The 27,206-nt window shown below is 42.6% G+C and overlaps 1 protein-coding gene across 1 annotated transcript; it reads right to left on the reverse strand.

Annotated features, from left to right (window-relative positions):
- Positions 1 to 9,772: 9,772 nt before the first annotated feature.
- Positions 9,773 to 25,773, reverse strand: TTC22 (tetratricopeptide repeat domain 22). The gene is made up of 7 exons (XM_081323681.1): positions 25,157 to 25,773; positions 19,560 to 19,615; positions 15,243 to 15,358; positions 13,600 to 13,718; positions 11,613 to 11,774; positions 10,755 to 10,907; positions 9,773 to 10,410 (listed from the first exon to the last, which is right to left on the reverse strand). The coding sequence occupies exons 1-7, from the start codon at positions 25,712 to 25,714 to the stop codon at positions 9,880 to 9,882; spliced, it is 1,695 nt and encodes a 564-aa protein (XP_081179807.1). The 5' UTR covers positions 25,715 to 25,773; the 3' UTR covers positions 9,773 to 9,879.
- Between the last annotated feature and the right edge of the window lie 1,433 nt (positions 25,774 to 27,206).

The following is a 27,206-nucleotide window of genomic DNA, read 5'->3' on the forward strand; positions in this document are numbered from 1 at the left end:
GCTTTGGCGACTGATGAATGGGCACAGGCGCACCCCGACACCCTCTCGTTGCGGGATGGCTTAGCTTGGCACGGGGCCAGGCTGTATGTGCCTGCAGCGGCACGGGATCAAGCGCTCTATCAATGCCATGACGCCAGGCAGGCAGGTCATTACGGGTTCGTGAAGACCCTGCATCTGGCCCGCCGCCAGTTTTGGTGGCCGACCATGAGACGAGATATTGAAAGTTACGTGCGGAGGTGCCGCATTTGCGCAACCACGAAGTCCTCTACTAACAAACCGGCGGGTCTTCTGCAACAGGTGGCAGACCCCATACGACCCTGGCAGGACATTGCCATGGACTTTGTGGTCGAGCTACCGGAAAGCAGGGGATATAACGTTTTGTGGACAGTAATAGACTTGTTCTCGAAACAAGCCCACTTTATCCCCTGCAAGGGGTTGCCTTCAGCCCGTCGACTGGCCTGGCTGTTTGTCCAACATATATATCGTCTCCACGGGGTGCCACGACGTATCATCTCCGACCGTGGGGTACAGTTCACGGCCCGGTTCTGGAGGGACTTCGTGCGTTATATTGGAGCAACACAGGGCCTGAGCTCGGCGTATCACCCAAGCACAAATGGAGCTGCAGAACGTGCAAACGCGGCGGTGGAGCGATACCTGCGTTGCTACGTCTCATATCAGCAGTCTGAATGGGCGAATCTGCTGACCTTTGCGGAAGTAGCCTACAACAACGCAGTGCATAGCAGCACTGGCTTCTCCCCCTTTAAAGTAGTCTCAGGTTATGAATTCGTCCCCATTGCCGGTTGTGAACAGGGTGCCCCGGCATCCTGCACACCTGGGGAGTGGATGCACCAGTTGGAAGAAGTGTGGGGGGTGGCAAAGAAGGCGTTAGAGCGGGTTACAGAAACGTATAAAGAGCAGGCGGACAAAAAGAGACGGCCATTTGCACTCCCTAAAGTAGGTGATCTTGTGTACCTCTCCACGAAGTACCTGCGGCTACAGGTGCCCTGCAAAAAGTTAGGCCCCAAATATCTCGGCCCATTCCGAGTTATACAAGTGGTAAACCCTGTCACCGTCAGGTTGCGGCTACCCCCCCTCCTTGGGAAGATACACCCCGTCTTCCACAGTAGCCTGCTGAAACCTGCTACAACTGCCTCTGTGGCAGTGGGGGAGGGCGGCCCTGGGCCTGTATACGGCAACCACTACGAGGTACAGGAGATCTTGGACTCCCGGAAACGGAGGGGACGAGTGCAGTACTTAGTGCTCTGGAAGGGATACCCCATGGAGGAGGCCACCTGGGTGCGGGATGGGGATGTGTGCGCACCACGCCTTCTCCGTGCGTTCCACCAAAAACATCCAGGGAAGCCGAGAGGGATCCAGGGGGGGACAGCAGGCCACATAACGGAGCACTCACCTCTCTCTTCTTGCGTTCCAGGTGGGCCCCTGGTAGAGGGGGCAGCATGTCGGGCCTCGGGAGCCCGACACTCGAGGGGGGGTCCCTCCACCTCCCCGGCGACCCCCGCCTACCGCCCGCTGGACCAGCCTGCCTCCTCGGGGAACTGCGGCTCTGTAGCGGCCTGGGAGACTCCAGGGGCCGCGTCGCCGTTTCCGCCGCCCTCGCCCGACGCCGCACACCAGCTGACAACGCCTGGCGGCGCGTCGGCGGCCCGGGAGGCTCGGGAGGCCGCGCCGCCGCTTCAGCCGTCCTCCTCCCCCGCCGCACAACAGCTGACTGTGCTTGGCGGCGCGGCGGCGGCTCGGAAGGTTCGGGAGGCTGCGCCGTCGCTTCAGCTGTCCTCCTTCTCCGCCGCGCAACAGCTGACTTTGACTGGCGGCGCGTCGGCGGCTCGGAGGGCCCGGGAGGCCGCGCCGCCGCCCCGGTCGTCCGCCTCCGCACGGCTGACCGGCGGAGGCTCGGGTCCACTCACGGCGGCCGGGGGGGGTTCGGGACCTACGGGGGATTCGTTAGGGGACAAGCTCCTTCCCGCCGCGGTGCCTGGGTGGCTAGGAGCTTCGGGTGTAAATGACCACAGGGGGTTTCGGAGTTGGGCACGGCAGGGAGTTGGTGAGGGGGTGGAGCACGGTGACGGCAACGCACGAGAGGAGGCTTACCTGGTTGGGCGGCGAGCAAAGGGATTCGTAGGGGTGGGGTGGGGCAGTTATAGGGAATGGGAGGGCGTGGGCGTGTTTGGGTGGAGTATGGGTGGGGGTTTTGAGTGTGTATATAATAGCGTTGGCTGCAGAAAGCGGCCAACGCTGGCTTTGTTTCTTGTTGCGGCTGTTGCCTTGAAGAATAAAGTGCTTGCAGATCGCATCGGAAGTCTCTCGTTCCTGTGTTCGGCATTTTGCCCTGCTTGCTGCAGGACGAGCTTTGACACCTCACTTGACACACCCACACGCGAAACCCTGATAAACACCCACCCACACACCCGTACCCACAGACACAATATATATATAAACAATTATATATATATATATATATATATATATATATATATATATATATATATATATATATATATATATATATATATATATATAGTGTGTGTGTGTGTGTGTGTGTGTGTGTGTGTGTGTGTGTGTGTGTGTGTGTCTGTCTGTCTGTCTGTCTGTCTGTGTCTGTGTCTGTGTGTCTGTATGTGTGTGTCTGTGTGTATATACATATACATATACATATACATATACATATACATATACATATACATATACATACATACATACATACATACATACATACATACATATATATATATGTGAGGCATATATATGTTTCTGTGTGTGTTTGTGTGTGTGTGTGTGTGTGTCTGGTCTCCAATACATAGTAGAGAAAAGAGTTACAAATAACTTTCATCCTGATCTTACTAACTTATCTTAGTAAAAAATACAAATCATTCTCATTCTAGAAAACCAAATAGGGCTTTCTGACTGAGTCTCTGACTAATGACCATTGTTCCATTTGTTTTGCAGGTATCCCGATGTTCATGTTCTAGAAAGGGGGATCCAAGTTTTGATTGACAAACAGAGAGCCATTGGAGACTGGCCTCAGGTGTGTGAATAGCTGTTGTTTTAATCCAACCAGGTAGAGCACGCTGGCTCATGTGGTTAGGATGCTGGGTTGGAGGTTACCAAGCCCACATTAGAGACCCAGGTGTGGCTGCATGGCTGGGTGAGCTTCCATCATTCGCTCCAGCTCCTTGACAGGGATGTGAAAGGAGCCCCCCCCACGGGCGTCCCCTAGACATCAATGATGTCACTTGCTAATTCTTTCAACCTGGAAGCACCTTAAAAAAAAGTGCCTTCGACAAGAACAGGACGGGATCCAATCAGGTCCTCCAAATACAGATGCAAGTATTAGGAGATAGAGATAGTTAACATGTTCTCTTTTCGATGTAGTTGCTGCTAGAAAGATGTTTCCCCCATTGCTGGTTTCCCCCACTTTTCTGTAATGCATGAAAATGACGCCAATATGACAGTAAGAAAAAAAGCTGCCAAAGTGTTTGCTGTCCTCTCCTTTGCACTGGACTAGTCATTTCCCCAAAAGCTTCCTTGGGAGATGCCCAAATTAAAGCATGGAAACATTCACGTTCTTAGCACAACACGTAAGCCTGAGACAAGGATTGGTTTGATTTGGCAGGTAGATCTGGTTTCGCCATACAGAATTTGGATATTTGCTCTCAGATGCCAAAATATTTTTCAGAGGACCGAGTTACATATTACACTTCTAAAACATGGGAAAGTAAATGTTGGCACTGTTGTTATGAAAAAAAAATCAGCTGTACTGATTAAGAAGGGTTTTTTCCCCCCAACACTGCCCTGGTGTCTCTTGCTCTCTGCTGCCATAGATTATCTTACTTAGTCTAATAGGAAGACTGCTTTGACTCCAGTCTTTTAAAGAGTTAGAGAGCTGATTCTTCCACTTTATTTGCCAACTAAGTTCTGGGCAATTTATGAAAGAGGTTTGTTCTTTGTATGAGTAACTATCACATCCTATTGTTTTGGTTTTTATCTTTAATGTGAAAGCATTAAAGCATAAGCAGGCTTTTCAGGACATTCCTTTCTTACCTCTTTTTAGGGTGATATTGCTACCGGATTCTACAAAGCTGGCATTCTCCATTACTCAGCCTACCGCAACATCTTTCCCATCTTTGCATTGGCTCGTTTTACCCACCTTTATCCTGATAGTCCTCTTGCCAGGCAACATCTGCAAAACGGACCAAGACATTCCACCGAGGGCCAGACGGTGAAGCACTTTATAAGATGAATCAACATTCTAGGAAAAGTCAGCTTTGCCCTTTACGCCATCATAAGATGCTTAGCTTTTAATGTTTTTTCCTGAAGGAGCAGCTAACTGGCCTTAAAACAAAATACTGGGTTAGTAGACTGAAATATTCACATTTTGCAATTATTTTTTTTTGCAAGCGTCATTTTCTCATTGCCTTCATGTCAAGTAACAAGGAGAGTCAAGGGACTCTGCCTTTTTGTGGAAGCACCAGTACAAAATACTTGTATAGAAGTCGGTTTGGGCAGATGGCCAAACCGACTGACCTAGCTGCCTGTGAATCTCTGCCTCCTTCTGTTTGCCACCCCATGTTAAGGAGAAAGATTGGTGGAGGTTTTCTGCTAGAGCTTTTGGAAATGGGGGCAGACAAGAGGGTAAGAACACTGAGTAATCCATCCACCCTTGTTCTTGATGTAGCATAAATAACACAGTTTTCTAATAAGCTATTTGTATTAGGGTAGGTATTGCCAATGACGAGCAATTTTTTTCCTGCCAGCTCAAAAACTGTTACACTGACTTGGCCATGCAAAATTGTCCCCAGATGATGGCTGCTGGTGGAAGACATAGAATTAGAGGGAGACTATGAAAGCTGAAGTCTAAAACAAGTGACAGGCATCAAATTTAGGGAGGTTGAACTGAAGACATACAGTATAAGGCATATATGTTCCTATATTGTAATGCAGTTTGGATCTTAGTTAATGTGTTCTTGAGATCTTCCATATTTTTTTTTATTAAAGAGTTTTACAAAAACAAAATTTTACAATATATCCCCAAATCCCTCCCACCCCAAACCCACCCACTTCCCCCCACTTCCCAGAGCTAAATACAGGATTATAGTTACAATAATCATATTCTAAATAAAAATTATGCATAATATACAATTAACCAAATTCATAATGCGCTTTAACTCTCTTTTAACATAACTACAAACAACGTACCAATAACAATATCCCACTAAAATCTACTCATAAGCTAAATGGTACTTTTTAGTCCCATATTTGTTTTGAATATAATTTATCCATCTCCTCCAAACTGAAATATATCTTTCCTGTGAATGATCCTTCAGATAAGCAGAAATCTTAGACATTTCTGCAACATTCGAAACTTTAAACACCCATTCTTGTACAGTGGGCAAACTATCCTTCTTCCAATATTGTCCCACCAGTAACCGTGCTGCCGTTATCATGTTCAACATCAAGTTAGTTTCTTTAACATCACAATCTACAACAATGCCCAATAAAAACAATTGCGGGGAAAACTTTATCTTTCTCTTAAAAATCTTTTGAATGTTCCACCAAATTTTAATCCAAAAAGCTTTTATATTTCTACAAGTCCACCACATGTGAAAATAGGTAGCTTCTAAACTACCACACCTCCAACATTTAGATCTTCCATATTTGCTGGAATTCTATTCTGTACACAAGATAAAAATATATGAGGTATAAGATGAAGTATAAATGCAGTAATATAATAAATAAAACCGACAAAGAAAGAATTAAGCTTGTGTGCATTCGCGTAGTACACATTCTCTTTGTCACAAACCCACCCAAATAGTAGCACTTCTTTGATTCCAGCTGAAAATGGCTTTTTGAATTAAATAGGACTTTTGGAAATTATACTGTATGAATTGCTGTTGGATATTTAATTTCATTTGGAGACACACACACACACACACACACACAAAGATGAAGGTGATAGAGGTGAGATAACCCAAGATGTGCTTTTGATCTTGATGTGCCTGCATAGCTTACTCTGCATAAATTGCCCAGAGTAGCCTTATTGGGGAGAGGGGCAGCACATAAACTTAATAATGATAATAATAGTTTTGTATTAAATAGCTCATATACAGATTATTTATGGGGAAGGGTGTTTTCCATATTCAAGAAGCTGTAGCTTGCATTTGAAACATATTTCTTATGTTGAAGTTTTCCGTGTTTATGTATATAATTAAACATAAAGCGGGATAGATTAAAAGTGTAATGAGTGATAATTTTTTTCACCTCAGGTCAGACCAAGAGAGGGTGGTTAGTACCATTTATGCTAGCCATGGGATCTTTTGCTCTAGACATTTTTATATTTATGCTGCAATTGCCATTTTCTGATACTAGAATGAAGATCGCTGGGATTTTCTTTTGAGTTGACATGCACAAGATAGTTTGCCATTTGAATAAAATGAAAATGTATACAATCATTCTCTTCCAGTGAATACATTCTAATTTAAGGCATGCGATGGGGGAGTTTTATGTTCTCTGTTCCCTGACATGGTGAAAAGTTCCAGCTGTCTGGGTGTGATTTTGTTGGGGAAGGAGTCATTGGAGAATGATGACATTTTAAAATAAATTACAATTGTTAGAGAACATAAATGGAAGCAAAACAATATTCCACATACTAAACATCTAAACAGAAGCCTTGCACAACAAAATCCCTAAATTGTCAACCAAATACAGGTTTCTTTTTACATCTTTTTTTTAGGTAGTACAAAATGTGTCTTTTCTGCACAATGGTATATTTGTTCCTTCTTTGGGATAATAATAGCTACCTCATTCAAACCAAGAGAAAGAGGTTCTTGATTGGCTTTTAACCCACATAAGAAGTTGTGGCCATTTGGATGTTACTGAAATGTTAGCATTCTTAATTAATGGACAAACTGGCTACAGGGTAGTGTAGTTCTGTCTGGGGGGTGCAGTTTCTCTATCCCTGTTCTGCATCTTAGCTCCTTTTCCACATTTAACAACCTGTAATCTTCTAAATAATGGAAACTGTAATAGTATTCATTACTATTAGAATAGTTTCAACTCAGAATTTACTACAAATAGATCTCAAAGAGATAAACAGGGTGGATCTGCTTAGCATTTAGACTGAAGGACCACTAGGAAAAATTGGAACTGTAAGGTAGACTGGGAAGTAAAAATACTCTGGAAGAAGACAAGTCTATCACTTCTATCGTGTGGCTAGGAATACAACATGGATATTATAAGTCAGGCTCAGTCTGAAGGAGCTTTACCTATCTGGAGGCATACGTGTAAATTGGGCTGCAGCATAAATCAGGTATCTTCAAAAGTTTTTGTCTAAGCCAGGGGTGTCCATCTGCTGGCCCACAGGCCGGACGCGTTATCCGGAAGCCACACCTACCCCATTGCCGGCAATGGCAAAACCATCCCGATACATTGCGCAATGGCATGTGACATCGCGAGTTTGACATTCTGGTCTAAACAAATTAGTTTAGTTTAGTTTAGTTTTATTAAATTTTTATACCGCCCTTCTCCCGAGGGACTCAGGGCGGTGAACAGGGCATATGATAAAAATACAAAACTACAAAAGTTAAAATAGAATTAAATTAATGCCCAAGATAAAACAATAAAATATACAAATATTTAAAACCCAAATTAACTCCCCATCAGGCCAGGCCAGCTTGTTCAAACAGGTGGGTCTTTAACCCGCGCCGGAAGGAGCGGAGATCCGGTGCCATCCGGAGCTCCACTGGCAGTTGATTCCACAAAGCCGGGGCGCCCACAGAGAAGGCCCTCCCCCTGGGGGCCACCAGCCGGCATTCTCTGACTGGAGGCACCCTGAGGAGGCCCTCTCTGTGGGAACGCACAGGGCGGAGGGGAGTTGACGCCGGCAGCAGGTGGTCCCCAAGGTATTCCGGACCCATGCCATGTAGGGACTTAAAAACCATCACTAAGACCTTGAACCTCACCCGGAAGACAACTGGTAACCAATGTAGCTCGCGGAGCAAAGGTGTAACATGGGAGTACCGGGAAACTCCCAAGACAACTCTCGCGGCCGCATTCTGTACCAGTTGGAGCCTCCGAGTGGTCTTCAAGGGAAGCCCCATGTAGAGAGCATTACAGTAGTCAAGGCGAGAGGTCACGAGCGCATGAGTGACCGTACACAGGGCATCCCGGTCCAGATAGGGCCGCAACTGGCGCACCAGGCGAACCTGGGCGAAAGCCCCCCTAGTCACAGCTGCTACATGATCTTCCAAGGTAAGTCGTGAATCTAGGAGGACTCCCAAGTTGCGAGCCCTATCCACGGGGGGTAACAGCTCACCCCCCATAGAAAGGGATGGAACATTTTGAATGTCCCGGGATGCCGGAATGTACAGCCACTCAGTCTTGTCCGGGTTGAGTTGAAGTCTGTTCCTCCCCATCCAGACCCGAACCGCCTCCAGGCAACGGGACATCACAGCGAGGGCATCACTGGGGTGGTTTGGGGTAGAAATAAAAAGTTGGGTATCATCAGCATATTGATGATACCCAACTCCAAAACCACGAATGATCTCACCCAGCGGTTTCATGTAGATGTTGAACAGGAGAGGCGAGAGAACCGACCCCTGAGGAACTCCACAAACGAGAGACCTAGGGGCCGATCTCTGCCCCCCTGCCAACACCGACTGCGAACGTCCCAGGAGATAGGAGGAGAACCACCGAAGAACTGTGCCTCCCACTCCCAATCCCCTGAGACGTCGCAGCAGGATACCATGGTCGATGGTATTGAAAGCCGCTGAGAGGTCTAATAGGACTAGGACAGAGGAACATCCCCTATCCCGAGCCCTCCAGAGATCATTCACCAGAGCGACCAATGCCGTCTCCGTGCTGTACCCGGGCCTGAAACCCGATTGGTACGGATCCAGATAATCCGCTTCATCCGGGACCAGAGGGAGCTGATGCGCCACCACACTCTCAACAACCTTCGCAAGAAAGCGAAGGTTGGAGACTGGACGAAAGTTGTTCAACACAGCTGGGTCCAAGGCAGGCTTCTTGAGGAGGGGTCTCACCACCGCCTCCTTCAAGACGGTGGGGAAATTACCCTCACTCAAAGAAGCAGATATCACCGCCTGGAACCAGCCTCGTGTCCTCTCCCTAGCTGCATAAACCAGCCAGGAAGGGCACGGGTCCAATAAACATGTGGTGGAGCTCAGCCTCCCCATAATCCTGTCCACTTCATCAGGGGTCACAGAATCAAACTCCTCCCAGAGCTAGAGCTATCATGGCACAGTGGTTAGAATGCAGTATTGCAGGCTAATTCTGCTGACTGCCAGCAGTTTGATCCTGATGGGTTGAAAGTTGACACAGCCTTCCATCCTTCTAAGATCAGTAAAATGAGGAGCCAGATTGTTGGGGTAAATCTAATGGCTTAGGGCTGTAAAGCACTGTGAAGCGGTATATGTCTAAGTGCTTTTGCTATTGTTAAAGAACCAATTTTCATATGCTAAGATCTGCAGTTCAAAATCAGTCCTAAGGTGGAAGCTTTGTACAGTATCAGCACTGTGTAAAGTACAGACTCCCTGGGTTAAATATTTCACTTATTTTTTCATAATTTCTTTGTTACTTCCCCTCTTTTCTCTGACATCTTGTCTGACTCCTGTAAGAATTTGCTGAGGTTTAAAAACTTGTACACTAATTTTGCTTCAATGCAAATGAAGGTAACATGCACAAACACTTCTATACGGGCAATATTCAATGAACCCATATTTTTGAATGTATTATTATTGTTATTATTATTTTAAAAAAAGACACACAGAGAAAGAACAGCCATTTCTGAAGATCACCGTAACTGCTTAGGTAGTAGACAGACGAAGAGATACTTGAAGCCGCAGGTCAGAAAGAGAATGAACGTTCACTGAGCCTGGGTCGATGAAAATCACATTTCATGGTCTCAAAAAGCAGCTTCACCAGTTCGGTCTTCCCTTGAGCCAACATAGCCTTGGAAAGTTCAAGTACCTCATTGGTGTGATGCCGACAGACTAGTCGAAGTTCCTGTTGCACTTGCTGGTTTGCATATTTCTCTTCTGCCTTCTTCACCCACAGCTCTACCTCTTTCATTAGCGTCTCCATATTGATCCTCTTCTGAGCAAAGAGAGTAAGCAGAAGTTCCATTAAGCACCGGAAGCTCTCTCTGTGCGTGGAACCCACATCGTCCAGCTCTATGGCCTGCTTGAAGCACTCCATGGCTTCCAGCGTCTCGTTTTTAATCCAAAGACATTTCCCTTTCAGCACCTGGAGTTCAGGCAAGACATTTCCCAGGTCTAATTCCATGGCTTTAGCAAAGAGCACAAGGGCTTTGTTGAGGGCTTTTTCATCCACAAGGAAAAGCTCCTGCATAGCATCAACTCCCAGGTAGTAATATACCTAGAATTTTTTTCAAAAAAAAAGGGGGGGAGGGAACCCAAGGTCATAATTTTTTTAAAAAGCATCATTTTTTTTAATCTAAAGAATCAAGAAGTCCACAGGATGTGGAAAACTACAATCTACAAAATGAAAACTACAAAATGAAAACTACAATTTCTCTCTGTTCATCTCCCCACTCTTTCCATCAACCCTTCTGCCTCTTTTTGTTAGGAGAAAAAAAAATGGAATAGCTACCCAAAACCTTTGGTTTAGTACCCAAAGTAGTTTAGTGTTCTCCATCTGGAAGTCCCCTAAAATAGGTAACTCAGTGAAAATATCTGGACAGCGTGGACGATTTCACTTACCTGGCCGAGATCAAGGTAAGTTTTCACGCAGGGTTGGACTTTGACGACTTTTTCAAGATCAACTTTGGCCCCCAAAAGATTGCTCTGGTCTGGCATTTCAGCCAAGCCTATCTTCACACGTTCCACATCCCGTAAATACAGTTTAATCAGCATCTAAACATAGATGTATAGAGCTTAGTTGACTTGATTTGGTTTTATCACTGCTAAAACGTTCGGGAGCTGCTGAGAGAAATTGTGACTCTATGTGCCTTTCTCTGCTTTTGAGCCTCCTAGAAGGGAATGGAGGGATGTGATCTATCTAAAGCAGTGCTTCTTAACCTTAAGATTGGACTTCAATTCCCAGAATTCCCCAGCAGCATAAGGAATTCTGGGAGTTGAAGTCCACACATCTTAAATTTGCCATTGTTGAGAAATACTGGTCTAAGGAAAAAGATGCCAACGAAAACATTCCCCTGGAAAACAAGAGGTGGTAAACTACCAAACAACTATACCAAGGCAGGAAGTTTGGGATGAAAACATAAGGGTCTCTAGGTGAGGAATTCTGAGAACTTCAGACTTTCCATGTGTTGGTCCAATTGTCTGCTATACCTCCTTTTAATGCCAAAGTTATATAATGTTGTGTATACAGTCTAATGTATATCCTTTTACCTGCTTTTTAAAAATTCTGTTCAATCATGTCCAATTAGTTTGATGTAATAGAAGATTATTATTATTATTATTATTGTTTTTAAAAAAGGCATTGGATCCTTTGGAAATGCTCTCACTGGGTAGGACTGCATGGATAACTTCAATCATCTATACAAAAGTATTCCCAATTGTTTTGCTAAGTGAGTTATTTTTTAAGGGTGAGCTACCTACCTTAGCACGCATACAATATGCCTGCCAGTTAAGTCCTGGATCAGGCAATACATCCAGAGCCATGTTGCAAACGGCCATTGCCATCTCTAGCTTGCCAAGGAAATGGAAGATTTTTGACAGACGGTTGAGAACAGGTGGATTATCTCTAGCAACCTCTATTGCCTTAAAAGCAAATACATTTTTCTCCATTAATCATCAGTTGGCATGAACAGGGAAACTATGATCAATTACATTCACAATTTGGACACAGGTTAACAGCTGGAGATCTTTGGCCACTTGTGCTAAGTGGCAATTGAACAAAAGAAAGGATTTCTCTACTATATTAATACTTCTTGTTACTGTAAAAGCCTGGTTACTCATTTTGACTTAACGTCCAAGAAAGTTGTTGAATTTTCACACCTTTTCACCCCCACCTGGATGCTGGATTAGATTCCATCTTCCATAATAATCAGCCAGGTGGTTGGGGTGAGAGGGATTGTAGTCCAAGACTGTAAAGTCCCCAGGCTGTCTGCCAAGACATTTTAAAAGTAGAAGATCCCACCTTGGACATGCCCTCGTCTTTAATTTGTGGCTGAAAATAAATATTTGGCCAGTTCCCTAGAAGGAACTGAAGATTTAGCAAAGCAATAGAATAGCAATAGTACTTAGACTTATATACCACTTCACAGTGCTTTACAGTCCTATCTAAGCAGTTTATAGCATGTTGCCCCCAACAATCTGGGTCCTCATTTTACTGACCTCGGAAGGATGGGAGTCTGAAACAACCTTGAATGAGTGAGAATCGAACTCCTGGCAGTCAGTAGAATTAGCCTGCAATTCTGCGTTCTAACCACTGTGCCACCACACAAAAAATGGCATGTTCAATTATTTACACTTGGCTAATATTTAAAGCTTTAGGAATATTCCTCATATCAGTGAACTAGCATTACAGTACAATAGAAGCAGATAAGCAATATCCCTCCTCTTCCTCCTTTGTAACTGTGACTCTTGGAAGAAGCTTTTTGCTTCTCTTGCTTGCATACAAAGGAGAAGATGAAACCAATAAAATCATCCTTTCCTTATAGCCCTGAAGTATTTTTTCTGGGCACATCTCTTTGTTCTAAGTACTCAATCCTATATTTAAAAAAGTAGTGGGGGAGGGTAGTATGTGTTGTCCCCACATTTCTGTGTGGACTGAACTTGTCCCCACATCAATGCTCAAAACCTCATATTCTAAAATAAGATTTGAAGTATTGTTCCTCTTACATCCCTTGAAGAAAACTGCATGAATGGGATTGTGATCAAGTAGAACTTCCTATTCAGCATTCTAGAGACACTCATGGAAATGGCTGTGCTTATACTATCCAATGTTGGGAGGCTGAAGTTGCTAGCATAGAGAAGGATGTACCCAGCTCAGGTAGATTACCTACACAACCAGGATTTTTTGCACCTGCTTCCAATTAATCAATCAACAAGTTTCCTTGCTATGCATTGCCCTTGTCCCTGCAATGTAGTTTAGGGATGTGGATGTGCTTGATTTAGGATTGAGAAGGGAAGGATAAGCCTCACTCACCGGTGTTGAGGGAAGGAATCAACTTTGAATCTCACCATCAATTGTAAAAGGGAGTAAAATGGTGAAGGAAGATACAGTGCTTGTTATGTGTTATTCAGTAGAAAGAACATTAAACAAAGAAGCAACTAATATATTATAAGCCATGGTGGCACAGTGGTTAGAATGCAGTATCGCAGGCTAACTCTGCCCACTGCCAGAAGTTTGATCCTTACAGGCTCAAGGTTGACTCAGCTTTCCATCCTTCCGATTTGGGTAAAATGAGGACCCAGATTGTTGGGGGCAATATGCTGTCTCTGTACATTACTTAGAGAAGAATGTGAAGCAGTATATATGTCTAAGTGCTATTGCTATTGAAATATTGTCATTAAAAATGTTGGGCACCTGGGTACCATTCCCTTCTTTGTCTTTTTGTAGTGATTAATTGTATCAGCCTACCTTTCCAAAGCAATCCAGGGGATCAGTTCCAGCATAACCACACTCATCAATGCCCAGGGGAGTAGTTAAGAAAGAATATTTCCTTTCTAGTAGCATCCCAAGATAGCACCAAGCCAAAGCTAGAGAAAAAGTAGGAAATACTTCAGAGCAGATCATTCCTTACAGAAATAAAGAGGAAGTTTGTGCCTTATTAAACTTAAATCTTTACTTATTAATTGGAGACAGCCCCTGGGATGGTATAGGTATAGGTATAGAAAGGGTTTTCCACATCAGAAAATTCTGATGCATTCTAGCTAAGCCAGTTTAGTCCTGGTTAATATCTGGATGGGCAACCGTCAGGGCAACACAGACCTATAGGCTAGACCAGACATGTCAAACTCACGACGTCATGTGACGTTGTGAGATGTATTGGGACTGTTTTGCCATTGCCAGCAATGGGGTGGGCGTGGCTTCTGGATGATGCATCCGGCCCGCGGGGCAGCAGTTTGACACCCCTGGGCTAGACTGTGAAATGGAAAAGGTATCCTGGAAGATAGAGCAGGGGTGTCAAACTGCCAGCCCGTGGGCCGGATGCGTCATGGCAAAACTGCACCCACCCCATTGCCCACAAAGGAAAAAAAGTCACGATACGGCGCAACACGTCACGTGATGTTGTGAGTTTGACACCCCTGCATTAGAGCATGCCTCTTTTCTTCACTGCTTCTGAACATGTGAACTGATGGAAAGTAGAGATCAGCTTACATTTGTTGTAGCTCACATTATGCAAATAATTGAAATAAGTAAATGCCCACATACAGTACTTACACATTCATCATTCTGTTTATATTGCTCTGCATTTTTTAAAAAATTAATCTGTATGCCTGCATATATTATTCTAAGCAACAGGTGATTGGACTGTTTTTTCCAAATGAAAAGACCCCGATTAACATGTGTGAGAGGTACAGCAACAAAACTGCTACAAGAGCGCAGAATGCTCTTTTGGTTCCAGGACATTATAGAGACAAAAGCATCTGAGTATGAAGAATTGATTGCAATCAGCCTGGGGGATGTAACCGTTGTGATAATGCACATGAATTAAGGAGAAGCTTCCTAACAGTGAGAACAATTAACCAGTGGAACTGCTCGCCATCAGAAGTTGTGGGTGCTTCATAAGTGGAGGTTTTTAAGAAGAGACTAGAGAATCACTTGTCTGAAATGGTATAGGGTCTCCCGCTTGAGCAGAGGGTTGGACTAGAAGACCTCCAAGGTCCCTTCCAGCTCGATTCTGACTGATTGATTGAAAGTGAGTTGATAAGAAAATGGAATTGTGTACGTATATTTGCGTGTACATTTGAGTTGCCGTAGGAAATGAGCCATATTGGTCCATGGCAACCATCAACCTCTCTTCCCTTTGTTTTCCTTCTCTATCCCAATTTAAAAACCTACATCAATTGAGACACGATGGATCTGATCAAGTGAGATGCAGCACAAAAGCTTATGCCTTATCATGAAAACTGTTAATCGGAAAAGATGCTAACAGACTTTTTTGGTGTGTATGTGTGTGTGCAAGCAAATACATGCATTCTGGCAGTGGTATCCCAATGGTCTGACCCAGCTCGGTCCTTGCTATAGCCTTTGGGGGGCTAATGAATCATTTCCCCTACCTCTGTAGTGCAGATTAGATGACTTCAGTACTTGTTGAAGCAAAACCAGAATTCTGTTGAAAGCTGTCAGTCTCTTCTTTTCATCCTCACCTTTGTTCATCCACACTCCATCTAGTCTGAAGTAAAAAAGAGGAACTAATATCATTCATACATACAGATGTGTACATGCAGGCAATGCACTTAAAAAAAAATTCTGATAGAATTATTATTATTTTTTTAAAAATCAAATGTTGCAAATACTTCTTTGAATTCTGTTCTTTCCATTATCCACTTTTAAATGCGATACTCCTAGAGCAGGGGTCTGCAACCTTGACAACTTTAAGACTTGCGGACTTCAGCTATGCTGGCTGAGGAATTCTGGGAGCTGAAGTCCACAAGTCTTAAAAGTTGTCAAACTTGCAGACCGCTGTCCTAGAGGGTGATGTGATCCAGAGGAAACTTGTTGTATCATTGTGAATTAGCCACTTCTGTTATCTTTTGATTCATTCTTTAAATTTGATAGCGGGAGGTTGTCAAATTATTCCAGAGACATAAGTTGGTATAAAATAATCAGATAAGGGATCCTTGCAGACAAAGTTCTTAATGTACTACCACCTTGCCTCATTCAAATCATTATTTTCACCCCCTGGTTTAAGATCAGTATTGCTCATCAATTGCCATGGAAGCCTGTTGTGTGTTTGGTCTGATCTGGATATAGAGATTGACTGGAAGTGTGCTGAGTTCAAATTACCCATATATATTTTAGTTAATATCGTACTTCATCCGTGTACAGGTAGTCCTCGACTTACAACAGATCATTAAGTGACCATTCAAAGTTACAACAACACTGAAAAAGTGATTTATGACCATTTTTCACAGTTACCACCTTTGTAGCATCCCCCATGATCATGTGATCAAAATTTGGATGCTTGGCAACTGTTTCATACTTATGACTGTTGCTGTGTCCCAAGATCGTGTGATCCCCTCTTGCGACCTTTTGACAAGCAAAGTCAATGGGGAAGCCAGATTCACTTAATAACCTGGTTACTAACTTATCAACTGCAGTGATTCACTTAACAACGGTTATTAAGAACTGGAAAGAAAGGTCGTAAAATGGGGCAAAACTCACTTAACAAATGTCTCACTTAACCACAGAAATTTTGGGCTCAGTTGTGGCTGTAAATCAAGGACTACCTCTATTCATTAGCTACGTATGTCTACAAGAAGTGTTAACATATTTATCTCAATGTCAAATTAAATACAAGACTTGCAGTTATATTCAGTTAAAAGAAAAAAAACCTTAGCCAGGTGGAAGGGTAACTTTTATGAAGATTTTCCCTCTTTCTCATGATTGAAATGGCCCCTTCCTTTCCACTGGTATAAAATTCCATTCCTGGGGCCACTAAGGAGAGCTAGTCCCCCCTCACCAATATTATTGTTTTTCTCCCTGTTCCCATTCCAAAATTATCTGATCTTGACCTTTGCTTTTTAAGTGATGTGACATGTTTAAGCTCATCTATTTTGGCACTGATCCCTTTTTCAGAGTCTTGTATAATGCAGCTTTCCCAGTTGTATTCACTGTATGATGCACGCCAGTTTCTCACCAACTCTGGGAATTGTCAAAGGTGAATTCTCAAGATATCAGAACCATGTCAGTACGGGAAAGTAGCTGTAATATTGGATCCAGGAGCACAACAGAATACAGACTGGGGCATTTGTGCTCAAGGCTCCATGCAAGATCTTTACTAGATGAAGCATACTCATTTAGTAAATGACCTATAACTTTTAGTAGGAGATGAGTTCCTGCTGATCTAACATTATCCTAACTAGGGGCTAGCAATTGTTTTGGAAACAACTGGGGAAATGAAAGATAAAGGGCTTAATGGAGAAGAACTCAATCTAGAGGAGACAGATATAGGATGACAGTGTTTCAAAGAGGCTCTTCCTTAAGTAACTCATTATAACTGAGGTTAAAGAAAGCCAGTTTGGTGTGATGGTTAAGGCATCGGGCAAAAAAACCAGGATACCATGAGTTCTAGTCCCGCGCCTTAGGCACAAAGTTGGCTTGGGAAGCAGGCAATGGCAAGGCACATCTGGAAAACCTTGCCAAGCAAACTTCAGAGATTCGTTCATGCAGTTGCGAGGATTCAAAAACTGACTCGATAAATGTTAACAATAAAATAAGAAATAAGGTTGAGAATTTCCTGTTACAGTTTTCACCATTTTGTATATACCCCAGACTGGTGTTAAAGATACCTTCCTAAAATTTGCGCAATTCTTGCTTCCTCGATTTTGCCAACAACGGGCAAGTTGACAAATCTCAATGTATCCCCTTTGTGTATAGGGAACTTCCATTTCAAGGAAGTTGTTCTTTTTAAAACTGAAAATCTTGTTCTGCCTTGCCCATTTGGAAGAAAGCAAACAATCCACGGGGTGTGTTAAAACTTCGGCATGGCCAGCTACCTGTCAGTTTTTTTAGTTGGGCTATGATACAGGTAGTCCTTGATTTACAACAGTTCACTTAGTGACTGTTCAAAGTTACAACATCACTGGAAAAAAAAGTGAGTTATGACCATTTTTCACACTTACGACCCTTGCAGCATCCCATGATCATATAATTTACATTCAGACACTTGACTCATATTTATGATGGTTGCAGTGTCCTGGGGTCATGTGATCACCTTTTGTGACCTCCTGACAAGCAAAGTCAATGGGGAAGCCAGATTTGCTTAACAACGGTGTTACTAATTTAACAACTACAGTGATTCACTGAACAAATGTGGCAAGAAAAGTCGTAAAGTGGGCCAAAACTCACTTGACAAATGTCTCAGCAACATACATTTTGGGCTCAATTGTGGTCGTACGTTGAGGACTACCTGTACATGTCAAGAAGCAGGACAAGAAGCAACGGATGGAAACTAGTCAAGGAGAGAAGCAACCTAGAACTAAGGAGAAACTTCCTGACAGTTAGAACAATTAACCAGTGAAACAACCTGCCTCTAGAAGTGGTGAATGCTCCAACACTGGAAGTTTTTAAGAAGAGACTGGCCAGCCATTTGCCTGAAATGGTATAGGGTTTCCTGCCTGAGCAGGGGGTTGGACTAGATGACCTCCAAGGTCCCTTCCTCCTTCTTCTTCTTCTTCTTCTTCTTCTTCTTCTTCTTCTTCTTCTTCTTCTTCTTCTTCTTCTTCTTCTTCTTCTTCTTCTTCTTCTTCTTCTTCTTCTTCTTATTATTATTATTATTATTATTATTATTATTATTATTATTATTATTATTATTTTAAACATTCCAAATTGTCACCAAGAAGAAGTTGCAAGGAAGGAAAGATGTGGCACAGATTCATCAACTGATCAGTCTTGAGTCTATTTTATGTGACAATCAGAAAGCCTGGGTGGGAGACAATGCTGATCATTTCACAGTGCTCAGATATCTCTTGCTGGTTTTAAAAATAATAAAACCTGTGAGCAATCTGCTTCACGTTAGTGCTATGGTGTGGGTGGAAGAGTGCAATGTTTTTTTTTAAAAAAAATACCAAGGTTTTCCTGAAATATATTTCTTCATTGCTGCAATTTGCAAATATTTGCAAGTAAATTTTAGATCAGCAAAACAGCATGAGGAAAACAGTATAATGTTTTCCCCTTAATTTAATACTATACCACTGACATGAATTAAGTTAGCTGTAACATTATATTATTTTAAAATACTCTGTAAATCTGTTCATAGTTCTCTTATCATCTTGATACCTTAATTGGGATCTTGTCAGCAGATTAATAAGGGTAAACATTGTTGTGAGCTGGTTGGAATAAGAGCAAGATTTTTTTTTTAAAATTGTATTTCAAAATACAGTTAGTCTTTGACTGAGCCCAAACTTTCTGTTGCTAAGTAAGACAGATGTTAAGTGAGTTTGGCCCCATTTTACAGCCTTTCTAAGCCACAGTTGTTAAGTGAATCACTGCACTTGAGGTTGTAAAGTGAATACGGCTTTCCCATTGCCTTTGCTTGTCAGAAGGCTGCAAAACGTGATCACATGACCAGGGACACTGCAACTGTCATAAATACATGCCAGTTGCCAAGCACCCGAATTTTTATCACATGACCCAGGGGACTGTGCAACAGTTTTAAGTGTGAAAAACAGTCAAGTAACTTTTTTTTAGTAACTTTGAACAGTCACTAAAAAAAATGGTTGTAAGTCGAGGACTTGTGCTCCAGCCTTCAGTGGAACAAGAAATCTCTGCCACTTTGTCCCAAGATGTTCTCCTTCTGTTATTTTGATATCCTTTCTTTGAGGGATCAAGTGATGGTGACTTTTCATTCTGGACTCCTTCCTGTGTCTCACCTGATGTGCAGAGTGGCCATGGCAAAATACCAGCTCCTTTTCTCTTCTGAAGGTATCTGAAATTTAGAGGAAGAGTGGGAAGGTGAGGGGAAAAAAGAGTCTGATTAGCCACTGGTGACTGAGTGATTGCATTCCCTGGATAGCAGTCATAGGACATTATTCCCTGAAATCAAAGATTGTAGTTGCCAGCCCTGTTCTTGCTCCAATCCACAAACCATGCAACACAAAACGTAAAGCCCGCCTCATTTGAGATGATAAACTGAATCCTATAAATGAAGAGCCTAATCAGTTCGTCAGCTCTATAGAAATGATTGAGTAGTAATTATTTATCCTGTTCTGCAAATCCACTGAGAGGGGAGACTGACATTAAAAAAGTATTATAATATATATTGAATGTAATTATAGGAGCAATATTTTAAAAAAGCACTATACATAATAAAAATTAAAACATAATTTAGAAATAGGGGAAAAAAACAGAAACAAAACCTGAACAGATTATGCCATACGTGGGGATTCAAAATCAGACCTCTCTTGTGCCTGAATATTCTCATGCATATGCAGTGCATTCAGAAAGCATACAGACCCCCTTCACTTTTGTCAGTTTTGTTATGGTGCAGCCTGATTCTACAGTTGTTGAAATTCATTTTTTTTCCTCATTAATCTATACTCAGTACCCCATAATGACAAAGTGAAAACAGACTTTTAGAACTGTTTTCTGAAATATCACATTGGCATAAGTGTTCAGACCCTTTGCAACATTTGAAATTTAGCTCAGATGCCTCCCATTTCTTTTGATCGTTGCTCACATGTTTCTACACCTTGATTGGAGTTGACCTGTGGTAAATTAAATTGATTGGACATGACAGGTACACACCTCTCTATAGAAGGCTTCAATGCATACTGTATGCAACTGACAATAATAATAATAATAATAATAATAATAATAATAATAATAATAATAATAATAATAATAATAATAATAATAATAATAATAAGAAGAAGAAGAAGAAGAAGAAGAAGAAGAAGAAGAAGAAGAAGAAGAAGAAGAAGAAGAAGAAGAAGAAGAAGAAGAAGTTGGAAGGGACCTTGGAGGTCATCTAGTCTAACCCCCTGCTCAGGCAGGAAACCCTATACCATTTCGGACAAATGGTTGTCCAGTCTCTTCTTAAAAACTTCCAGTTTTGGAGCATTCACAGCTTCTGGAGGCAGGTTGTTCCACTGGTTAATTGTTCTAACAGTCAGGAAGTTTCTCCTTAGTTCTAGGTTGCTTCTCTCCTTGATTAGTTTCCATCCATTGCTTCTTGTCCTGCCTTTGGGCGCTTTGGAGAATAGCTTGAGTCCCTCCTCTTTGTGGCAGCCCCTGAGATTTTGGAACACTGCTATCATGTCCCCCCTTGTCCTTCTCTTCATTAAACTAGACATACCCAATTCCAGCAGCTGTTCCTTATATGTTTTAATCTCCAGCCCCATAATCATCTTTGTTGCTCTTCTCTGTACTCTTTCTAGAGTCTCAACATCTTTTTTACATTGTGGTGACCAAAACTGGATGCAGTATACCAAGTGTGGCCTTACCAAGGCATTGTAAAGTGGTATTTATACTTCAGATGATCTTGATTCTATTCCCCTGTTAATGCAGCCTAGCACTGTGTTGGTTTTTTTGGCAGGTGCAGCACACTGCTGGCTCATATTGAAGTGATTGTCCACTAGGACTCCAAGATCCCTCTCACAGTTACTACTATTGAGCAAGGTACTCCATACTATACCTGTACTGTATACTGCATACTGTAACAGAGCAAAAGCCATGAGGTCAAAGAAACTGCCTGCAGAGTTCAGAGACAGGATTATTACAAGGCACTGGGGAAGGCTACAATAAAATTTCTGCTGCACTGAAAGTTCCTAAGATCACAGTGGCCTCCATAATTCTCAAATGGAAGAAGTTTGGTACAACTAGGACTCTTCCAAGAGCTGGGTGACTGGTCAAACTGAGCAAACGGGGGAGAAGGGCCTTAGTAAGAGAGGTGACCAGGAACCCAATGGTCACTCTGACTGAACTCCAGAGATCCTTTGTGTGAGATGGGACAGAGATCCAGAACGACAACTGTCACTCTAACCCTTCACTGATCTGGGCTTTATGGCAGAGTGGCTAGATGGAATCCTCTGCTCAGTCCAAAACATATGAAAGCCTGCTTGGAGTTTGCAAAAAAGCACCTGAAGGACTCTCAGACTGTGAGCAACAAGATTCTCTGGTCTGATGAAACCAAGATTGAACTGTTTGGCCTCAATTCTAAATGTTATGTCTGGAGGAAACCAGGCATCGCTCATCACCTGCCCAATATCATCCCACACGTGAAGCATGGTGGTGGCGGCATCATGCTGTGGGGGTGTTTTTCAGCAGCATGGACTGGGAGACTAGTCAGGGAAAGCTGAATGGAGCAAAGTACAGGGATATCCTCAATGAAAATCTGTTCCACAGCGCTCAGGACCTCAGACTGGGTTGAAGGTTACTTTCCAACATAAAAATGATCCTAACCACACAGCCAAAGCAACACAGGAATGGCTGAGGGATGACTCTATGAATGTCCTAGAGTGGCCCAGCCAGAGCCCTGACTTGAACCCTATTGAACATCTCTGGAGGGACCTGAAAATGTCTGTCTACCAATGGTCACCATCCAATCTGACTGAGCTTGAGAGGATTTGCAAGGAAGAATGGCAGAAAATCCCCCAATCCAGGTGTGTAAAGCTTGTCACGTCATACACAGAAAGACTCCAGGCTGTAATTGCTGCCAAAGGTGCTTCAACAAAGTACTGAGTAAAGGGTCTGAAACCTTATGCTAATGTGATATTTCAGTTTTTTTCTTTTTAATAAATTTACAGACAGTTCTAAAATTCTGTTTTCACTTTGTCATTATGGGGTACTGACTGTAGATTAATGAGAAAAAAATGAATTTCAACCACTGTAGAATCAGGTGGAGGGGATCTAAATACTTTCTGAATGCACTGTATATAGCTAACAAATTAAATGAAATCAGTCAGATGAACTATCTTCACTGAGAAAACATTATTTGCTTGGATACTATGCTGGTTTATGCATATGCATATTTTTAAATAAATAATTGGTAATTGATTATAAATCATGGGCTTACTTCACTAACAATTCTTTATATAGGTGATAGTTCAAAATATCACAAATACAGCAAATAAAAAAATTAGTTTTCCTATTACAGAAAGCTCCTGGTTAAAGAACAATATTTTTACTCTATATGTCTATCAGGCAACCACTTTAAAACATATTTATGAAGGTCATTTTGATTCCATTCTGTCTGTTTTTTGCAGTGACTAAGAACTTTGGATCCTGCACAATGATATAAAATTAAACATAGACCATCCCTTTAGTGTAAATATTGTGCTAAAACAAATAGTCCCAGTTTAGCGTCCTATCTTGTGTTGTGGCCTGTAGTGGCTGGGAGCTATAAACTGGGAAATAATTGTTGTGATTCAGGGTCAGCCTGTGGGTTCGGCAGTTGGGTTGGACGACTCAGAGGAGGAGGAGGAGGGGGGTGTTGAAGAGCTTGCTGAGGGGGTTGGACAGCTTGATGAGAGCCCTCAGCCAGGCCCCTCTCACCTGGTCACAACGCAGACCCAGCTGTGTGAGCCTGACAGCACGGATGAAGATGACCCACAGCTGGCCCTGTTCAAGGACGCCCGACGCAGGAGGCAGTCAATCAGGAGTAAACAGAGGAAGGCAATGGGGCTCCTCGGAAGGAGGCAGAGAGAAGCCACGCCCTGAACTGTATAAAAGGGGGAATGCGTGGGAGGGCTGGTTTGCTGAAGGCAACCGCTTGAAAAGCTCCTGTTTCTTGGTTTGTGTCTTGTTCTATTTGTTTTTGTAACAATAAATTTGGCAGGCGTAATTCCAGCCTCTTGCCTTCTTGTAAAAGGGGTTGTCCCTGCTTTTTCTGCAGGGCCGGTAGCAGGCTGGTACAGAACAATAATAGTAACAAAATAAGAAACAACATCTGCCTATCTCAGGTCCTTGGGAAGGACTTGACAGGTGGATAAAAATGCCAAACCCAGTCTAAACATCTGGCTGTGTAATTAACCACAATAATGAAGATCCTAATCATAAAACTGAAAGTTAATACTGTTTGGGATGGACCAGGTCTGTTCAGAAATGTCCTTGACATTCAACTTTAAATGTTTTAACCTATTAACCTAAATCCTTCCTACCCTGATTATTTGGGTATATTTCTTATAGTCCTAAAAAAAGTGCCTCTAAAATGCTTCAGCCAACCATGAAGCAATTAGTTACAGAGTGCTAGGGCTTATTTATTTAATCTGTTTAACTCCTTCATGATCAAAAGCCGGCTAAAGCATGGTATCCTTTCTTTGCTAACTTCTACTCATTAGTAGGTAATAGACTGTTCTGTGCAATTTCCTACAACATAATGTAATCATGACTTCATGATTAAATTATTGCAGACTGTGCAGAACACACCAAGCCGTCACCTCTACTTTATAAGCCACAATGGCTAGGTTCTCATAATATGCTAAGCCACCAGGATAGCTCTATATACCTTACACAGAAGGACAGACAAAATTAAGATTCCACCCAAAAAATCCTTTTCACATTATTATCCATTGGCACTGCCATTTTCACTTTCTCGTGCAGGATGAGGAGCTTGGTGATCACAACAGTTCTGAACAATATCTTGGCTCAAAAATGGAAAAGGTACAGCTTATAATGGAAAAAGCCTGATTCAGCCTCCTAAATGTTTTATTTAGTGTAGTAAGCATAATTGTAGATGTACTGCCTGGTCTAATAACTCACACTTTTACCCAAAGAGGGCAATAGATAAGTGCATTGTCTTGATGCTGGTGAAAGATCATCTTACAAGACTAGCCTTTTCCCCACCATGGTGACCTTCACATGTGTTGGTCTCTTCCAGCATGGTCAATATTCATGGTGTCTGGACATATTCACGGAGCCCAACATATTTGGAGAAATTACACTGAGGAAGGCTATTAGGAATTTTCTCCTGGTACCATGTCATCTGGGACACAGAATGCTGAAGAATCCACTTTGTCTCCTGCAAAATTCCTCCTTCTCTTAGCTCCCAGTGTTTGGCGCCTACTTTTTGTTCAGTATACAGGCTGTCCTCGACTTACAACCACGATTGAGCCCAAATTTTCAGTTGCTAAGTGAGACATTTGTTAAGTGAGCTTTGCCCCATTTCACAACCTTTCTTGCCACAGTTTTGCTAAGTGAATCACTGCAGTTGTTAAATTAAGACTGTTGTTAAGTGAATCTGGCTTCCCCATTGACTTTGCATGCTAGAAGGTGACAAACAGTGAGCCCAGGACATTGCAACCGTTACAAATATGAGAGAATTGCCAAGTGTCCAAATTTTGATCATGTAAACCATGAGGATGCTGCAACGGTTATAAGTGTGAAAAATGGTCGTAATTCACTTTTTTCCCCCAGTGCCATTGTAACTCTGAACGGTCACTAAATTTAAATCAAGGACTACCTGTATGTGATAGAAGTCCAATCTCCCACTAAATGCAAATGACACAAAGGTGCATGATAACTTATTTACCTCCTTTCCATAGGCCAGAGCCTTGCTGTAAAGAGTGAGACCTACAGTCAGTTTCTCCACCTTCTCCTCTTCGTTTGTTAGCCTGATGTCAAAAGCATAAGCATAGCCCTGTTCAGCCAGGCAACGGGCTGCTCTGACCTGGTGATTTCCCTGCAGTTTGTCTTCTGAATCCAAACCCATTAAGTGGGAGAGCTTCTCAGTGCACTCAGCCTCCTCTTGCTCCTGGTTCAACCTGTCATAAATGTAGGCCAGGTTGGCCCAAGCGTTTAAATTCTCCGGCTGTTCTTGAGTGATGTGCAGAAAAATCTCCTTGGCTTGCTCCACTTCCTCCAGGTAGAAGGAAAATACCCCGAGGAGGTTTTGAATGGCATTTTGCTGTGAGCCAGTTTCAAACTCCAACTCGTAGAGCAGACTCTCTCGTTTCAACTTCAGGTCTCTCCCTTGGAAGCTGATTGGTGCAGAAGTTTCAAAATTTAAATTCATATCCAGATGAAAGTGACCAGGAATGTAGTCCATCTCATCAATAAGAGTGTCAATGTCCACGGTGGTTTCATCCATTTTCCCTCAGCAGTCCAGGAGGTTTCAGTTAGCAGCTTTTCCAGGATTTCCTTTCTTTCTCTCCCGTCTTTCAAATTTGTTTGCCTTTCTGAATTCTCCTCCTCTTTCTTTACCAGTATTTCTGGTTTAACTGCTGATTCACATGATGCATGCAAAAGGAGGAGCCAGATTAAATGCCTCTTCTTACTTAGTCAACTTACTGCTTCATATTCGCCATTTGCTGTATATAAAAAGATTAATAGTTCAAGCTACAAGCTGTAACACTAATGTATTATGCATTTCAGAATCAGTCAGCTGGAAAGCAAAACAGAGATCTTTCTGCATATCACCTATCTAGGATCTCCATGTATTATGATTGAGTTTGGAGCCTAGAATCACGCTTGGCCTGGAGCATACTTCAAAACAGAGAGTGTGAGGCCAGACAAAAACTAAACTTGATTTCATTTACATTTAAAATCAAATTAATGAATACAACTGTTAGTGTATGAATAATAACATTAACATAATGTAATTAAAAAAATTTGTGTTTCAGCTCATAATTTAGAAAAAAAAAATTCAAGGGACTGGAAACTCTGAAGTCATATGTGACTTGAAATCTCCAACTTGTTTATATCTATGTTCCAGAACAGGGGTCTCCAAACCTGGCAACTTTAAGACATATGGACTTCAACTCCCAGAATGCATGGCTGGCTGAGGAATTCAGGGAATTGAAATCCATGAGTAGACGATATGGAGAAAGATCTCAGCGTTGCTTTCCAGCCTTGTTGTTGTTAGTTGCGAAGTCGTGTCCGACCCATCGCGACCCCATGGACAATGTTCCTCCAGGCCTTCCTGTCCTCTACCATCTTCTGGAGTCCATTTAGGCTCACGCCTACTGCTTCAGTGACTCCATCCAGCCACCTCATTCTTTGTTGTCCCCTTCTTCTCTTGCCCTCAATCTTTCCCAGCATTAGGCTCTTCTCCAGTGAGTCCTTCCTTCTCATTAGGTGGCCAAAGTATTTGAGTTTTAGCTTCAGGATCTGGCCTTCTAAAGAGCAGTCAGGGTTGATCTCCTCTAGGACTGACCGGTTTGATCGCCTTGCAGTCCAAGGGACTCGTAGGAGTCTTCTCCAGCACCAGAGTTCAAAGGCCTCAATTCTTTGGCGCTCAGCCTTTTTTATGGTCCAACTTTCACTGCTTATGTGATCAAAGCACCGCTTTGGGACTGAGCAGTGTATAACTGAAGATGAATAATACAATAGGGCAGGTTATGATTTCTTGCTCATTGTTTTTTCCAAACTGATTAATTCCCAGGTTTTTGTCTGATTTTGCATTTTGTATGGGAGAATCCTTGATATTTGTGTTGCAAGGAGTGGCGGGGAAAACAATAACTCTGTTATCATACAGATAATCCTTGATTTATGGCCACAACTGAGCCCAAAATTTCTGTTGCTAAGTGAGACAGTTGCTAAGTGAGCTTTGCCCAGTGGTGGGATTCAAATACCTGAACAAA

Source organism: Vipera berus (assembly GCF_964194415.1).
Source record: "Vipera berus genome assembly, chromosome: 3".
In the NCBI taxonomy this organism is placed as follows: Eukaryota; Metazoa; Chordata; class Lepidosauria; order Squamata; family Viperidae; genus Vipera; species Vipera berus.

What these genes read in the sequence shown, in the direction of transcription:
- TTC22 (XM_081323681.1), bottom strand. Translation starts at nt 25,714, where the DNA reads ATGGATGAAACCACCGTGGACATTGACACTCTTATTGATGAGATGGAC. An exon ending in CCCTGGATTGCTTTGGAAAG is followed by an intron (nt 11,775 to 13,599) that starts GTAGGCTGATAC and finishes TTTGCTTTTAAG; the next exon opens with GCAATAGAGGTTGCTAGAGA. An exon ending in CTTACCTTGATCTCGGCCAG is followed by an intron (nt 10,411 to 10,754) that starts GTAAGTGAAATC and finishes AAAAAATTCTAG; the next exon opens with GTATATTACTACCTGGGAGT.